The 18,377-nt window shown below is 41.3% G+C and overlaps 1 protein-coding gene across 5 annotated transcripts in view; it reads right to left on the bottom strand.

The window, feature by feature from the left end:
- fbln2 (fibulin 2) overlaps positions 1-18,377 on the bottom strand; it is a 306,873-nt gene that overhangs the window by 72,802 nt on the left and 215,694 nt on the right. For 4 of the 5 annotated variants that reach the window (XM_060910809.1, XM_060910812.1, XM_060910811.1 and 1 more), the window contains one exon: positions 1,963-2,824. The exons of the other annotated variant lie outside the window; for it this stretch is intronic. In XM_060910809.1, coding sequence (XP_060766792.1) covers positions 2,470-2,824 — 355 coding nt within the window. In that variant the 3' untranslated portion in view covers positions 1,963-2,469. Of the gene's footprint in view, positions 1-1,962; positions 2,825-18,377 lie in introns of those variants that run through there. 5 annotated transcript variants of the gene reach the window in all.

Raw genomic sequence — 18,377 nt, 5'->3', positions numbered from 1 at the left:
AAGAATTAAAGCATTTTTCACAAATTACTACTGTCATTTTTCTGGTTTGTTTACATTCTAAGTGGAAATTATTTTGTTGGACATTTTGTATAAAGGTTTTATTTATCAAATTTGCAAAAAAAAAAAAAAAAGAAATGCTCGGTTTCTCAAAAATCCAGTGAATGTGAATAGAATAAAACAGTTATTCCACTCAATTTCATCATATACAGTGGGGCAAAAAAGTATTTAGTCAGCCACCAATTGTGCAAGTTCTCCCACTTAAAAAGATGAGAGAGGCCTGTAATTTTCATCATAGGTACACTTCAACTATGAGAGACAGAATGGGGGGAAAGAATCCAGGAAATCACATTGTAGGATTTTTAATGAATTAATTGGTAAATTCCTCGGTAAAATAAGTATTTGGTCACCTACAAACAAGCAAGATTTCTGGCTCTCACAGACCTGTAACAACTTCTTTAAGAGGCTCCTCTGTCCTCCACTCGTTACCTGTATTAATGGTACCTGTTTGAACTCGTTATCAGTATAAAAGACACCTGTCCACAACCTCAAACAGTCACGCTCCAAACTCCACTATGGCCAAGACCAAAGAGCTATCAAAGGACACCAGAAACAAAATCGTAGACCTGCACCAGGCTGGGAAGACTGAATCTGCAATAGGTAAGCAGCTTGGTGTGAAGAAATCAACTGTGGGAGCAATTATTAGAAAATGGAAGACATACAAGACCACTGATAATCTCCCTCGATCTGGGGCTCCACGCAAGATCTCACCCCGTGGGGTCAAAATGATCACAAGAACGGTGAGCAAAAATCCCAGAACCACACGGGGGGACCTAGTGAATGACCTGCAGAGAGCTGGGACCAAAGTAACAAAGGCTACCATCAGTAACACACTACGCCACCAGGGACTCAAATCCTGCAGTGCCAGTACATGTCCAGGCCCGTCTGAAGTTTGCTAGAGAGCATTTGGATGATCCAGAAGAGGATTGGGAGAATATCATATGGTTAGATAAAACCAAAATATAACTTTTTGGTAAAAACTCAACTTGTCGTGTTTGGAGGAGAAAGAATGCTGAGTTGCATCCAATGAACACCATACCTACTGTGAAGCATGGGGGTGGAAACATCATGTTTTGGGGCTGTTTTTCTGCAAAGGGACCAGGACGACTGATCCGTGTAAAGGAAAGAATGAATGGGGCCATGTATCGTGAGATTTTGAGTGAAAACCTCCTTCCATCAGCAAGGGCATTGAAGACGAAACGTGGCTGGGTCTTTCAGCATGACAATGATCCCAAACACACCGCCCGGGCAACGAAGGAGTGGCTTCGTAAGAAGCATTTCAAGGTCCTGGAGTGGCCTAGCCAGTCTCCAGATTTCAACCCCATAGAAAATCTTTGGAGGGAGTTGAAAGTCCTTGTTGCCCAGCTACAGCCCCAAAACATCACTGCTCTAGAGGAGATCTGCATGGAGGAATGGGCCAAAATACCAGCAACAGTGTGTGAAAACCTTGTGAAGACTTACAGAAAACGTTTGACCTCCGTCATTGCCAACAATGGGTATATAACAAAGTATTGAGATGAACTTTTGTTATTGACCAAATACTTATTTTCCACCATAATTTGCAAATAAATTCTTTAAAAATCAGACAATGTGATTTTCTGGATTTTTTTTTCTCATTTTGTCTCTCATAGTTGAGGTATACCTATGATGAAAATTACAGGCCTCTCTCATCTTTTTAAGTGGGAGAACTTGCACAATTGGTGACTGACTAAATACTTTTTTGCCCCACTGTATGGCTTATAGCCAACTCAGCGCAACGTGCCTCATCGGCTGTCAGCGCATATCCGGCTCAATTTCATGGAATAACTGTTTATACACACACACACACACACACACTATATATATATATATATATATATATATATATATATATATATATATATATATATATATATATATGCGCAACTCATTACATTTTAGAGTACAATACAGTAATTATTCCCAAACTGACTGAAACAATTTTTAGTGGCTAAAGTAAAGGGATACAGCACTGTGTGAGGAAGGATTAAGGATTATTTACCTTAAACCTTAATGTTATTTACCACTCCATCCTCCCCACTATTTTCCTCTGCCAGGAAGCATTGCTTTGTAAAAATAATAAGACACTATAGAAAAAGTTTCGAGAAATCATAATTGCTTGAGAAAAAAAAAACATCTGGCATTGAGTAATTTTTATTACTTAGAAGATATTTAGATGGAAATCAAAATACTTCTGTCAGTCCATGCAAGTTGCATATTCCCTTTTTTGTCTCAAGTCATGACAGAACACACATAAAAAAGCACCATCAAACCTCTTTTTGGACAAGCTTCTTTTGAAAATCTGTTCAGCAAAGCAGCTAATGAGATATTCTGACAACCCCCTCAGGTACTTAGCACCTTATGAAAGCAGCTGTGACGCAACAGGAAGTGTCATCACATAGAGTGAGCTGTGATGAAGACGTAGATGCGGGTAAGGAATGTGGTGATGGTGCCCTGGCGCAGTAACTTCATCTCCACATCAATGAGGAAGTCACGTGGGCCATGAGGTTGACGCTGTAGGTACACGGCTCCAGTAAAGCTGTTGAGACGGCGCGTGCTAAAGTAACCTTCTTCATTTCCACGTGGGATGCTAATGATGATGCTATCACCTGCATAGGCTGGAGAGGGGCCGATTCGGAAGATCTGCGCTGGGATGATGATGTTAGTCTGGAAGCTAAGCTGGTAATACGTGATGCGGACTGGCATGTTCTGACACTGAGCGCCAAAGCAGCTTATCCGCTCGCAGCGTCTATAAAAACATGGGGAAGGTTAATAAAGAGGTGGATGATGTTATTGTGAAGGCAACATTTGATCTTTGCAATACCTTTGCATAGTATAAATTAGTCAAGTCTTATACAAGTGTAACCAATAGCCTCTTTTTTGCTCAATTATTTTCCAATTTAATTCTTGCCAATCCACACCCCATTATCTATGTCTCCCATTAGACAATGACAGCTACCAATTCAAGAAAAGTGCATGACCAGCTGTTGAATCTTTTCAGTCTGCCATTCTTACAACATTATATTGTCTATGAATGTGCTGACCTATTTTGTTTGTTTCACACCCATGACTGGCTACACAGAGAGCGACAGAGAGAAAAACAAGGCCATCCTTTCCACCCAGAAAGCAAGGCCAATCATACTCTTTCATACACTCCCAGGCACAGGTGGCTATGGTATTAATGTGGTTTGCAATCTCACTTAGACACTGCACTTGCTCCACTTAAACATGTACTATGAATGCACTACATTTGCCAAGTCAAATCTCAACAATTATACTGTTTTATACCACAGTGCTTCTGAATTCTCAAAACTGACTGGTCAGTTGTTTTCTTCAGCAGCAGGTCTGACAGCAGTGCTGGTGTTCTCTTAAACTGTCTTCCTTATTGAGACAACTTAGTGAGGGATTCTGTGCATTTGCATCCCACTTCTGCACACCCATAAATTCAAGCTTCTGCATATATTTTAATACTGGAGCATTTTCAGATAAGGTCACAGTAATAAAGTAGACAAAATAGCACAAATTATTTGTGGTATTGTTTTATGAAGCCCTATAAATGCTTGCTATGACAGGACTGTTTGATCAGGTGGGACAGTCCACGCAATTCATTTCACAGCTTTATGTTCATGTGCTTGTTCTAATGTTACATTTACACTCTAACAGCTCATTCACAGGGACTTGCATGGGAGACACCCTACATAATGTAATAAGAAATCGATTAAAAAAAAAGGCTTGTTATTTAACAAAGCAAAATGTCTTACTCATTGATATAGTGATGATTGCTATAATTTGATTAATGAAAGGTACATCATCCTCAGCAGCCTCCCTTTGTTAAAAGTTAATAAGACCAAAATGAATAAAATTCTCTGTCCTAAAGACAAGCCTGTGGAGGAAAACGTAGCCATTACTAAGCAGCGACATTGGAGACTCTTCCATAACAGTGTGACAAAAATGGAAGAAATCAGGAAGGGGCACATACTTTTTCACAGCACTGTATGTACAGTGGTGCTTGAAAGTTTGTGACCCCTTTAGAATTTTCTATATTTCTGCATAAATATGACCTAAAACAACATCAGATTTTCACAGAAGTCCTAAAAGTAGATAAAGAGAACCCAGTTAAACAAATTAGACAAAAGTATTATACTTGGACATTTATTTATTGAGGAAAATGATCCAATATTACATATCTGTGAGTGGTAAAAGTATGTGAACCTCTAGGATTAGCAGTTAATTTGAAGGTGAAATTAGAGTCAGGTGTTTTCAATCAATGGGATGACAATCAGGTGTGAGTGGGCACCCTGTTTTATTTAAAGAACAGGGATCTATCAAAGTCTGGTCTTCACAAGCTATGTTTGTGGAAGTGTATCATGGCACGAACAAAGGAGATTTCTGAGGACCTCAAAAAAAGCGTTGTTGATGCTCATCAGGCTGGAAATGGTTACAAAACCATTACAAAACTCTTTACAACACACCAGGATTCAAGTGAATAGATTGAAAGAGTAAGAGGGTGTGCACGTAAAACAAATGTCAACTACAGAGGACACAAGTCTATGGGTTGGTTCTCAGGAGGGTAATATTGGATCATTTCCCTCAATAAATAAATGACCAAGTATAATATTTTTGTCTCATTTATTTAACTGGGTTCTCTGTATCTACTTTTAGGACTTGTGTGAAAATCTGATAATGTTTTAGGTCATATTTATGCAGAAATACAGAAAATTCTAAAGGGTTCACAAAATTTCAAGCACCACTGTATCTTATCACTGTGTATGATCTCTGCAGCTAATTTCTATTTTATGTATCTGATTTCTGTATAGGCGGCACGGTGGTGTAGTGGTTAGCGCTGTCGCCTCACAGCAAGAAGGTCCGGGTTTGAGCCCCGTGGCCGGCAAGGGCCTTTCTGTGCGGAGTTTGCATGTTCTCCCCGTGTCCGCGTGGGTTTCCTCCGGGTGCTCCGGTTTCCCCCACAGTCCAAAGACATGCAGGTTAGGTTAACTGGTGACTCTAAATTGACTGTAGGTGTGAATGTGAGTGTGAATGGTTGTCTGTGTCTATGTGTCAGCCCTGTGATGACCTGGCGACTTGTCCAGGGTGTATCCCGCCTTTCGCCCATAGTCAGCTGGGATAGGCTCCAGCTTGCCTGTGACCCTGTAGAAGGATAAAGCGGCTAGAGATAATGAGATGAGATGAGATTTCTGTATATTATACATGGTATGTGTTTTATCTTTGTGTATGATATACTGTATGTAGTTGTGGCACCAGTGGTATGGTTGAACGTCGGATTGAGAGGAGGCAGGTCGATTTGGCAGGTAACGTGTGACGATTTTCACTTGTGTCTTATTACTTATTTGTGTCTCTTTGTGCTTTCAAAGAGAGTGTGTGTGACACAGCAGCTGGTAGAGCTTACACACACACACACACACACACACAGAGCATGAACTTGAATCTGAGGGAGGAAAAGTTGCTGTTTCTGTTGTTGTCCTATTTTTGAGTTTTTGAAAGTGCGTTTTTTGAAGTGTGCCTGGACTTCGGCTAAAATTCCGCCTGCTTCCCAAGTCTTCCTCCACACACCTTCTACAGTAGTATCTGCTTTCTGATCTCTAGACCAGAAGTACATACATCACGAAGCACAATGTGACTTGTTTTATTGTTTCAATAATGTGGCTGCAAAATATGCTCATAATGTGTCTGAAATTAACATTCAATTTCCTAGTTCTGTGGCTCATCACCCAAACTGTGCCTGAGATTGCCTACTAAATGCACATTGCGTGAAATGCAAATTGCATTTAAAAGCCATTGTGAAATGTGGAAACAGTTAACAGCAAAGCCATCAAAAGGCTCAGGTCTAAAGAGAAATGCAAGCTTGGTCACAAAGATAAAGTGTTAATTAAAAAAATTCTTATTAAATAGACTTTTGAGTAATAAATGAGTAAATAGAGTAGAGGGCATTAATATGGCTAATATGTCATTTGGTTACTAATAGGTTTTAATTAAAAGGCTGTTGTTTACAAAATGAGCTACTGCATATAAAAGTGTGCAATTAAAGTTGACTCCATTTGTCTTGTGGTAGACTGCTTCTATAACATTGGCAGTGTCACAAACTCCAGCTTAATGTACTGAATTTCTTCCTCAGTTGCCAGTGACATAAGAAGCCCATTGCAAGCAATAATAGAAGACAGTTTCCCTGAGAAGTTGTTTCTTCAAGGTCATAAAATGCATATTACGTGCTTTTAGCAACACTACCTATACTGCTCCAAGCAGAATATACTGTAATATTATACAGTCAGGTCCATAGATATTTGGACATTGACAAGTTATTACTGTAGCACAGTACATTTGTGCTGAAATTAATGAATGAAACTGAGCTCAATGACTTTCAGCTTTAAACTACAGGTATTTAGAAAATATAGCACTTATCCCCCCTTAAGCAATCAAACGTAATTGGGAAAACAAATACAATCATAAATTAAATGGTCATTTTAATTCTTTGCTGCAAATTCTTTGCAGTCAATGACCAGTCAAGGTTTCTTTCATGGTGATGCTCTGCTTGGGTTACTTTTGAAGTATATTTCAGGTGCACTGTAAAGTGCCCTCCAATGAGTTTTAAAGCATTTGGTTGAATCTGAGCAGGTAATATAGCTCTATATACTTCATAATTCATCCTGCTGCTTTTGTCAGTAGTCATATCAATAAATACAAGGGGGCCAGTTCCATTAGCAGCTATACATGCCTACACCATAAGATGAGGTGGAATGCTTTGAATCATGAGCAGTTCTTCCCTTCTTCAAACTCTTCTCCTTCCATCATTCTGGTAAAAATTCAAGATCTTTTTCTCTTCTGTCCATAGGGCGTTGTTCCAGAACTGTACCAGCTTTGTTTTTGGCAAACTCTAAATTGGTCTTTCTGTTTTTGAGCTTTACCAATAGGTTACATCTTGTGGTAAACCCTCTGTATTTATTCTGGTGAAGACCTCTCTTGATTGTTGATTTTGACACAGATACACCTTCCTCCTGGAGGGTCTTTGTGATCTGATAAACTGTGAAAGAATTTTTCTGTCATCCACTATAGTTGAATTCCATGGTCTTCCAGGCCTTTTGGTGTTCCTGAGCTCACCAGTACATTCTTCCTTTTTAAGAATGTATCAGATAGTTGATTATACAACACCTGTTTTTTTCTATCTGTCTGATGGGTTTGTTTTGATTATTCAGTATAAAGTTGCTACCTGATTGGCTGGCAGAAGGGGAGGGTGGGGGTGAGCATTGGCTCATTATTATTTAAAGGGGACATAATACCCCTTTTCCAAGAGTTGACACAGTTCCCGAAAATCTTAATGAAATGTCTGTGACATGCTTTGGTCAAAATACCACAAGGATAAAACATCACAGCTCCCTTCTCACCATGTTTAAACAAATCTGTTCAAAACGGCCGATTTGAGTGTCACCTTTAATCCTCTGGGGTTGAGAGCTTCGCAATCAAAGCTTGGCAAGTTTAGAATGAGTAGGTCATTGTGGCAGCAGGGGTGTGGTTGAGGGCCAATTTGTGAATGGAGAGCGAAGCCGGGGAAGGTGAGTGGCAAAGTGGAAGCACCTGTTGTGGATTAATGTGCTGTTTGTGTTTGTGTGCAGTGAAAGGGAGCAGATAAAAGGGGGAGAGGAGCAGAAAGTGATCATCTTCCCTGGGCTGAAGTCACGGTGCTGCATTACTCCCCAATAATTTAGTTAAGCCAGCTGAAAAGCGTGTTTTTGTTGATTTGTGGTTTTGAAATAAAACCGAAAGTGAACTTGATCCCGCCTGCCTGTGAGTCAATGTCCACTGTAATTAAGGAAACATTAGTCATGTATTTAGACAAATATCTTCATGAGTTTTTATCATACATGCATGATAAACATATTGACAGGAACTTTATACCTTACACTTTCCTATATGCCCACTGCCAAATAATATTATATTTTTTTAATTACCTAAATTAAATGAAACATAAAACTTGTCACCTTACTCAGTCACACCGGAGTCGGAGCACTAAGTGCCCACTTACACATTCATAAAAGACTATTCACATGGTAACAGCATAATAATCACTTTAACTCTTTTGGTTTTGATTGGTTTCTCTTTTGTGGTGGGAATGCCCACTATAAACAGAATAAAATATATCAGCCCTAGTTTAGGCTGCCTTTCTTGAGGTAAAACTTGTTGCGAGATGGCATGGCAATTTGATGCTCAGCAGGCGCTTCGGATGATTCAGGACAGCGATTCAATTTCAGGATAGCGATTCAATTCATGATTCAATTCATTTTTTTTCTTTTTTCTTTTTACAAAACCAAGATGTGTGTAACAAACAATATAACAAAAAACATACAACATTAGTGAACCAGGACATAGGACATTCAATAAGGGCTAGGGACATGGTACTGGGGGGATTAGAATGTATGTGTGTGTGTATCTGTGAGTGTGTTAGAGGGGGATGTTTGAGTGTGGGTGTGAGGGGGTATTTGTGTATGCGTGTGTGTATATATGTGTGTGTGTGTGTGTGTGTACATGAATACATATGTATATTATCAGTTTAGCAATTATGTAAATGATATGTAAGCAGAAAAGTCCGGGGCATGGGGGATTAGGATGAGTCCCACTGGGAGGAAGGGAGGAAGAGACAAGGGAGGGAGAAGCAGACTTCGGGCAAACTGACGCACCCCCCCAGACACAATCACACCCCCAAGAGAAAAATTAAATAAATAAAATAAAATGGAGGGGGGGTGGTAAGATGACTTCCTTTGACCACTCCAAGCCCCAGTGCATCAGAGGTACAAGCCGAACCCTAGCGGGAGGAGAGGACAGGAAAGGGCCGCCGCAGAGCCCCCCAGACCACCCCACCCCCACCCCCGGCCCCCACCATCCCGAACAGAACAGGAGCCCAAGGCCCTCCCAATCCACACACCTCACTGGCCCTATGATGTGTTTTATCTAATGTCTAAATGCATTAAAAAGAGGGGGGCATACCAGAGAGACAGCCTTACTAAAGACTCCCCCCCCGACCCACCCCCACCTTTCCTATAAATTGAGATTGTGATTTTTCTAAGACGTGATGCATTAAAAGAAGTGAGGCGCAAGCTGATTCGGGCCTTTTTACAGGCCACTCTACAGAGCGCCCCACCTCGGCCCTTACTTACTGGAGGTGTTTGTATTATTGAGTGGGAATGTACCTTCCGAGTCAGCTAATGTGGAGGGTTAAAAAGTGAGACACGCAGAGTGGAGGCAGCCCGGTCCATTCCAGGGGAGGATGGGGTCCGCAGCAGAGGCAGCGGGGAAGAAGCCCCACCACGGCCCCACCATGGCCAGAACCCCCCACACAAGTCAGCCAGCCCCCGACCCCTGGAAGCCAGAGCAGTACAGAGGACAGACTGATGTTATGTTGTGTTTTAGATGGTGGGTGCGGGGGGGGGGGGGGGGGGGGTAGATAAACAGTGGAAAAGGGGGGGTGGGCGGGGGGGGAATTGGGGGGGTCTCATCCTGTCTCAGGCAGAGAGGGCCAGCAGAGCGGTTATAACTGTAAGAAATTGGAAAGTGATGACCAGGTTAGGTTATTATTAGATGGGATATTAGAGGTTTCTAATGATATGTGGTCCAGTAACAAGTTTTTCCAGGCAGATATGTGAATTTTGTTCTTTGATTTCCAGTTCATGAGGATAGTTTTCTTGGCGACAGCTAGTGCAACCAATAGGATGATGTTGTTAAAGTGATTCAAGGTGGATACAGTGGTATCTCCAAGCAAACAGAGCAATGGAGAGGTTGGGATGCAGCAGCCAAAGAAAGTGGAAAGTAGATCTGTTACCTTCTCCCAAAATTGTTTGATGGGGGTACAGTGCCAGAGTGCGTGAATATAGGTGTCCGGGCAGTTTTGAATACAGTGAGGGCAGATGTCTGTGGAAAAACCCATGCAAAACAATTTGTGGCCCGTGAGATGAGTCCTGTGGATAATCTTGTATTGGATTAATTGTAGGTTGGTATTTTTGGTCATGAGAAAGGTATTTTTGCAGACTTGAGTCCAGAAATTGGCATCAGTAGAGATAGAGAGATCTAAATCCCATTTGGCAGATGGTAAGCTCATACTGGTATCAGTTTGTATCAATAACTTATAAATTTTGGATAATAGCTTTTTTGAAGAAGATATATTAATAAAATTTGAGATGGGTGTAGTGAGTTCTAAATTGGGTGTTGAGGTATTCATTGTAGATGTGATTGTTGATTTGATCTGTAGGTATTGTAGAAAGTGCTTGTTGGTGATGCCGAATTTCTGGACCAAGTCTGCAAATGTGGAAAATTTGCTGTTCGTAAACAAGTGCTGTAGGTGTGTAATGCCTTTATCTTTCCAGGTGCAGAAATTAAGTGTTCGTTTGTTGCAAATTAAATCTGGGTTATTCCAAATCGGGGTGAGCTTTGAGAGTGAGTGCTTTGTGTTAGTGATGTTGTGGAATTTCCACCAGGCTGTCAGACCCGAACAGATGGTAGGGGCTTTGAAACAGGGGTGTTTTTTGATTGTTGGATTGAGGAATGGCAGATCTGAAATCAGAAGGTCATTGCAAATTGTCTGTTCTAAATCCAGCCAGATAGTATCGGATTGGTTATGATGGGTCCATCTGTGCACATATTGGAGATGATTTGCCAAACTATATAGAATGAAATTTGGTGCTTCTAATCCTCCTAGGGACTTGGGTTTTTGAAGGGTTGCTAGTTTAATTCTGGGTGTCTTGTTTTTCCAATAGAATTTTGTGATTGCTGAATCTAGAGATTTAAACCAGGATATGGGTGGTTGTATTGGGATCATTGAAAAGAGGTAATTAACTTTGGGTAGAATTATCATTTTGATAGCAGATATACGGCCCATGATGGAGAGTGGAAGGTTTGTCCAGTGTTGCAAATCATCCTGAATTGTTTTTAAAAGGGGGGAAAGTTTAGAGTGAATAGATCAGACAGCCTGGGGGAAACTCTTATTCCTAAATAGGTGATGTGATCGGTGCATAGTGAGATAGGAAGGGTGTTGGCTGCTGCATTCCCACTTTGTGGTTTTAGAAGGAGAGCTGATGATTTATTCCAGTTGATTGAGTATTCTGAAATATTGGCAAATGAATTTATTGTTTTTATTGTTTCTTGTAATGAACTTACTGGGTTTTGAAGAAAAAGTAGAATATCATCTGCGTAGAGGCTTATTTTATGATGCATGTTTTTAGTCTGAATACCTGTGATTAGCGTGTTTTGGCGTATGGCTGCAGCTAGAGGTTCAATGAAAATAGTGAATAATTAAAGCCGCAAGCGGCCTCGACGGGCCCTCGCGCCAGCGGCCAAGGGGGGCGGGGGCATGCGTCCCCGTGAAATACCTTCCACAGCTTCTTTGGCAAGAGACATTACTCCCACAATGGTGACAAAGCACAGAATTGGACACAGAGTACACGGTGCGCTGAGATGTTGTCATGGACAGAACATTTTATGCCATGGCTTCCCAACCAAATTAATGTATTTACCTCATCAGTCACCAAGCTATAGCTACATAGGATTGTCTTCTGTTAGACATTTATTAGTCTGTATGTAACACTACAACACTTGCTCCCGACTGCCTACCCATTCCCCACAAGTCATGTGTGTTTAAGGCAACCAAAACAACATACTCCTGGTGCCTCATGATTGTAAACACCTCTCCTGCAACTGCTACAGCGCAATGAGCGCCCCCAGTGGTCCACAAGTCATGTGTGTTTAAGGCAACCAAAACAACATACTCCTGGTGCCTCATGATTGTAAACACCTCTCCTGCAACTGCTACAGCGCAATGAGCGCCCCCAGTGGTGAAAGTTCACCAAATTTGGTATACATGTCAAGGGACCTATGAAGAGTTGTTTTGTAAAGTTTGATCAAGTTTGACCAATCAGAAGCCGAGATATAAATTGTTGCCTGAAAACAGCGCCCCCAGTGGCAAAAGTTCACAAAATTTGGCACATATGTCAGGTGACCTGTTAAGAGTGTGCATATCAAGTTTGATCAAGATTGAGAAAATAGAAGATGAGATATTGATTTTTGAAGAATAAATTTTTTGGTTTCTCCCATGTCAGTAGGTGGCGCTATGCTGCACATGAGCGATTATGAGTTGGAAAAATAAGTGTCTACAACAGCAACGTACTATCACAAGGTAGTGGTGTGAAGGAGAAGCATTATGGAATTATTTACCAAAAACCTGTTTCGGAGCAATTGCGTTGGCCAAAAACAGTGCCCCCCATGGACGAAAATTCCCAAAATGTGGTGTACATGACATGGGAGGTAGTAAGAGGGTGGCCGTGAAGTTTGACCAAATTTGAGGAAAGATTGGAGTTTTTGCCCAAAAATAGCGCCCCCAGTGGCGAAATACCACAGAAATTGGGAAACATGTCAGATGCCCAATGAGTGATTTGCGTGTGAAGTATGAGCAGTTTTGAGCAATTTGAAGAAATGTTATGAATTTTTAAGCATGTAAAATTTTGCATTGAAAATTGATTGACGTATAACTTCTGAACGGTTTATTCTACGTGAAACGTATTTAGGAACTTTTGTCAGCCGTGTCTGTAGATGATGTGTATCAATTTTGGTGACATTCCTATGAACGGTCTAGGAGGAGTTGCGCCGTCTTCGTGGCCATGCATTTCGCACAAAAGTGAAATTACCTCACTTCCTGTTGGGCATGGCTAATGCATTGGCATTACATTTTTGTCCGGCTTAGTGAGATACATATGCGTACCAAATGGCATGCCACTACTACAAACTACATGGCAACCAGGCACCTTAATGCGGGAGGCCAAAATCACAATGAGTTAGGGGGCGCTATAGAGGCCCTGAGGCCCGCCTGGATCTGGGCTTCTGGTTCTCAGTAGCGGTGGGAGTCTAAGAAAAAGGAGCCAAATTTCGTGCGATGTCGACCATGGCAAGCGCCCCAAAAAGGGTCTTGTAAAGAGTTTGCTTGCCAAGTTTGACAAATCAGAAGCTGCAATATCATTTCTGCCATAACCAGCACCCCCAGGGGCGAAAGTGCACAAAATTTGGCGTACATGTCAGGTGAGCTATGAAGAGTTTGCGTATGAAGTTTGATGACAATTGAGTAAACAGAAGATGAGATATAGATTTTTGAAGAATAAATTTTTTGGTTTTTCCCATGTCAGTAGGTGGCGCTATGCTGTACATGAGCGATTATGAGATGGAAAAATAAGTGTCCACAACAGCAACGTAATATCACAAGGTAGTGGTGTGAAGGAAAAGCATTATGGAATTATTTACCAAAAACGCGTTTTGGAGAAATTGCGTCGGCCAAAAACAGCGCCCCCCATGGACGAAAATTCCCAAAATGTGGTATACATGACATGGCAGGTAGTAAGAGGGTGGCCGTGAAGTTTGACCAAATTTGAGGAAAGATTGGATTTTTTGCCCAAAAATAGCGCCCCCAGTGGCGAAATATCACAGAATTTGGGTAACATGTCAGAAGCCCAATGAGTGATTTGCGTGTGAAGTATGAGCAGTTTTGAGCAATTAGAAGATTTGTTATGAATTTTTTAGCATGTAAAATTTTGAAGTGAAAATTGATTGACGTATAACTTCTGAACGGTTTATCCTACGTGAAACGTATTTAGTAACTTTCGTCAGCCATGTCTGTAGATGAGGTGTATCAGTTTTGGTGACATTCCTATGAACGGTCTAGGAGGAGTTGCGCCGTCTTCGTGGCCATGCATTTCGCACAAAAGTGAAATTACCTCACTTCCTGTTGGGCGTGGCTAATGCATTGGCATTACATTTTTGTCCGGCTTAGTGAGATACATATGCATACCAAATGGCATGGCACTACTACAAACTATATGGCAACCAGGCACCTTAATGCGGGAGGCCAAAATCACAACGACTTAGGGGGCGCTATAGAGGCCCTGAGCCCCGGCCAAGTTTGGGCTTTTGGTGCTGAGTAGCGGTGGCAATTCTCGGAACTGGTGCCAAATTTCGTGCGTTTTCGCCCATGGCAAGCGCCCCGAAAATGGCCCAACAGCGGAGAAAAATAAAGAAGAAGAAGAAGACGGAAGAATAATAATAGTGAACTCTTACAAGAACAATAGGGCCTTCGCCCATAGGGCTCGGGCCCTAATAAGGGGGAGAGTGGGCATCCTTGTCTAGTCCCCCTGTGCAAAGTGAAGTTCTGGGAAACTAACCCATTTGTAGTGACGGTGGCTAATGGTGAATTGTATAGCAGTTTGACCCAGTTGATGAATGAGTCCCCAAAGCCAAACTGCTCTAATATGGAAAACAGGAATTTCCAATTGACTCTGTCAAATGCTTTCTCTGCATCTAATGTAACGATGACTGTATTGTTTTCCTGAGTTATTGAGTGGTGCATTACATTAAATAACCTGCGTGTATTACTCGAAGATAGCCTGCCTTTCACGAATCCTGTTTGATCTGGATGAATTATAGAGGGAATAACTTTTTCTAATCTGATTGCAAGGGCTTTGGCGATAATTTTAGTGTCAACATTGATTAGCGATATTGGCCTGTAACTTGATGGTAACGTTGGGTCCTTATTGGGTTTGAGTAGAAGTGAGATGGAAGCACTATTAGAGGATGGCAGAAGTCTGGAGTTGTGTTTTGATTCATGGATCATCCGGTAGAAAAGTGGAGCTAAAGTTGACCAGAAATGTTTATAGAACTCAGCAGGGAAGCCATCTGGACCGGGGGCCTTGTTATTTGACATTGTCTTTAGTGCAGCATGTAATTCGTCTTCGAATATCGGGGTTTCTAATGCGATTTTTTGGTCATTGTCAATTATTGGTAGTTGGATGTGGTCCAGAAAATGATTAATGTCTTTACTATCTGGGTTTTTTTCTGATGAATAGAGCTTATCGTAGAATTGGTAGAAAATCTGATTGATTTCAGTTGGGGAGTGAGTAAGCTTCCTTGCTGAGTCCTGTAATGTTGTGATTGTAGATTTTTCTTTGTTTCTTTGAATTTGGTTTGCCAGGTATTTGCCAGATTTATTGTCATGGTGAAAATGTTCCTGTCTTAGTCGGTGTATTAAAAACTGTGTCCGTTTGTTGATGATTTCATTGAGTTCTGATTTGTATTTATCTAATTTGTTTTGAATTTCCACTGATGCGTTTGTCATATTAATATTCTCTAAATGTTTAATTTCTTCTTCCAATTGAGTTTCCTTTTGCTTTTCTATTTTTTTTTAAGACGGAAAATGAGATGATAACTCCTCTAAGCACTGCTTTTCCTGTTTCCCACAGAAGAGAAGGTGATGACTCCGGGGAGTCATTCATCTCTAGAAAGAGTGCCCACTCTCTCCTGATAAGGGTGTCAAAATGTGGATCTTGGAGGAGTGATATGTTAAAGTGCCATCTGGGGACTGATCTGTGTGGTTGATTCATAGACCAGTTAATTGTTACAGGGGCATGGTCACTGATGATGATTGGGTGGATTATTGATTGAGAAATATTGGGAATAAGGGAGTTACTTGTAAGAAAAAAGTCCAGACGGGAGTAGGAGCGGTGGACGGACGAGAAGAATGAGTATTCTCTGTTGTATGGGTGTTGTATGCGCCAGCTGTCGGCAAGACCAAAATCACTCATGAACTGCTTGATAGTTGAGGTGGATTGCCAAATTTGTTTGTTTTTTGAATTATTAGAGCGGTCAATTGTTGAGTCTAAGACAGTATTGAAATCTCCTGCAATTATTACTGGGCAATCGGTCATATTTGCTATTGAAGAAAAGAAGGATTGAAAAAAAGCTGGATTATCTGAGTTTGGGCCATACACGTTTCCGATTGTAATTGGGCTATTGTTAATTGAGATGTTAATGATAATAAAGCGTCCTTCTGGATCGGAAATGGTAGTATTGTGAATGAGATTTTTTTATGAATTAATATGCAAACACCTCGTTGTTTTGAGTTATAATTAGCTGAAAATGCTTGATTATATTGAGCAGATTTGATTTTGTTGCGGTCAAATTCTGATAGATGGGTTTCTTGAAGGAGGCAAATATTTGCTTGTAATTTACTAAGTTGGTCAAATACCTTGGCCCTCTTTGCCTGAGATCCAATGCCGCAGACATTCCAAGTTAGGAAGGTTAGCTTGGACATGCTAATATGGTTAACGTCTGATTGTAGTAAATGAGAGAGATGTATTGGTGAAATGATGCAAATGGGGGTATGTGTGTAGTGGTGCTAAGTGAGTGTGAATGTGTAGGCTGGAATGTAAAACAGGATAGGGAGAGAAGGGTAACATGGGGCAGAGTGGACAAGATGACAAGTACTAACAGAAACATAATTATCAATGACATGAAAAAAAACAACGTTAACGAAGAATACAACAACACAGATATGTAGTGCACTTGTATGGGCTAGTGGGGAGCTGGTTATTAAAGAGGTGTGGAGGGATAATAGAATTAATGTAGATTATGGCATGGGTGTGTATACTTAGAAAAGCCAAGGAGTTGTGTCGGGATTCCTGAATAACTGTCCGTTTAGGTAGAGTTTGTCGACTTTTTCTCATACATAATCCAACTTACATTCCGATTACACTCTGGATGAATTAACGGAATTGGAGGCTTTCATCGAAGACCATTGTCTACATCTTCAGACAACTATGAACCTGGACCAGATTCACTCAACTCCGAATGCAACTCAGCCCGACTCCAAAAGAAGGAAAAGAGACTCTGCAACAGACACAACCGATTTAACAACCCAGGAAGTCGAGGTCAGTGTACTTACAAACATCAATAAAAAGCTGGACATGCTAATCACCACACACGAAGAGCTGAACGATATCCGTAACAGTCTCGAATAGAGTGCTCCGAGATGATGCTAAAAATAGTAACACTGCGGTCTGCACGGCCATCTTGGAAGTCACTCGCTCCAGAGCGCTCATAGAGTACACATCATAGAGTACACATTCACCGATTCGTTTCCGCGTTAGAGGGCTTAGAAGCTTGGATTTTTTAAGAATTTAGACATCTGAAGTGATGGAGCACTACTGTGAAAGTTTGGATAAGCAGGCACGGGAGCATTATGCTGAGAAGGTACGTTTCATTGGGAATGTAGATCCATACACTGTTAGTGAGAAGGAATGGAAAGCTGACCCCAGCTTGTTGCCACATGTGACATACATCGATCTTGTGAACTATCTAGTGTTTCACCCAAGTCCATTTTGTGAACTAAAGGATTTCCAGAACTACAACAGTATGGAAGCATACGATAGATTTGTGTCCAGTTGGGTCCGCGATGTGTCGGTGTTGACTGCTGAAGACGGAGAGACAAAAGTGATCAGAGGGAAAGTGTTACACTCGCAGAGACTATCCCAGCCTAGTCTACACCCCTGGATAATAGTTGACAAGAGACATGCTATTTTGTGTGCACATTGCAACTGCATTGCTGGACTTGGGGAATGTTGCTCCCATGTTGCTTCCCTGTTGTTTTATGTTGAAGCGGCCACGAGACTGAGGGAAAGAACGACGGTCACACAACAGCCAGCATACTGGATGCTATCGGTAACTATGAAATTAAAATAACTATTTTAGTAACTATGAAATTCAAGACAATTTAACCTACCTGTCACAAAGTGATCAGAACAAATCCGGATACAGTCAAGTTGTCCTAAATTTGAGCGGTTGATGGCAGCCAGCCACTGTCATCTCCTCCGCTCGCTTTTTTCCTGTGCTGCAATTCCCTGGTTAGTCACGACTTTAGGGAGTCTGTGGAAGCTTTTGCCACCCTTTTCCCCCCGGCTACTACAGCCAACAATGACACACGTGTTCAGCATTGTCACCCCTTTTTGCTTCGCTGAACAACAACAATGCACTGACACAGCGACCTTTGACTTCCAATATAGCCGCCGCTGGGTTCGTGCTGACCTCGAAGCACTCTATTAGCACACAGTCAAATCGCAATATTACAGATTTCAAACCAAGAGCTTCGAACTTCGGTAACTTCACTCACTCAACAAATGGAATATGTTACCGCCGAAAACAAAGTAATGAAAGAAACCATACTGGACATTCAAACACGTTCAATGCGCGACAACCTCATATTCTCAGGCATCCCGGAACCCAAAGACCCCGAAAAAACACGATTCAATTCATGACTCAGGACAGTGAGTCAATTCAATTTTAAGAACTGTGACACTGATGATGAGCGGTGTCATTTTTTACTTCGACTCAATCCAGCCAAAGAGCAACTCAAGAAAGTGTAAATATTTCTTCTGTTTCTTATGATCATATTGGTTGATATGCGTGCGCTGTAGTACATACATAGGAAAAAT

Source organism: Neoarius graeffei, chromosome 26, assembly GCF_027579695.1.
Source record: "Neoarius graeffei isolate fNeoGra1 chromosome 26, fNeoGra1.pri, whole genome shotgun sequence".
NCBI lineage: Eukaryota > Metazoa > Chordata > Actinopteri > Siluriformes > Ariidae > Neoarius > Neoarius graeffei.
The sequence above is the reverse complement of the archived record's forward strand: the minus strand, read 5'-3'. Positions and strand labels throughout refer to the sequence as shown.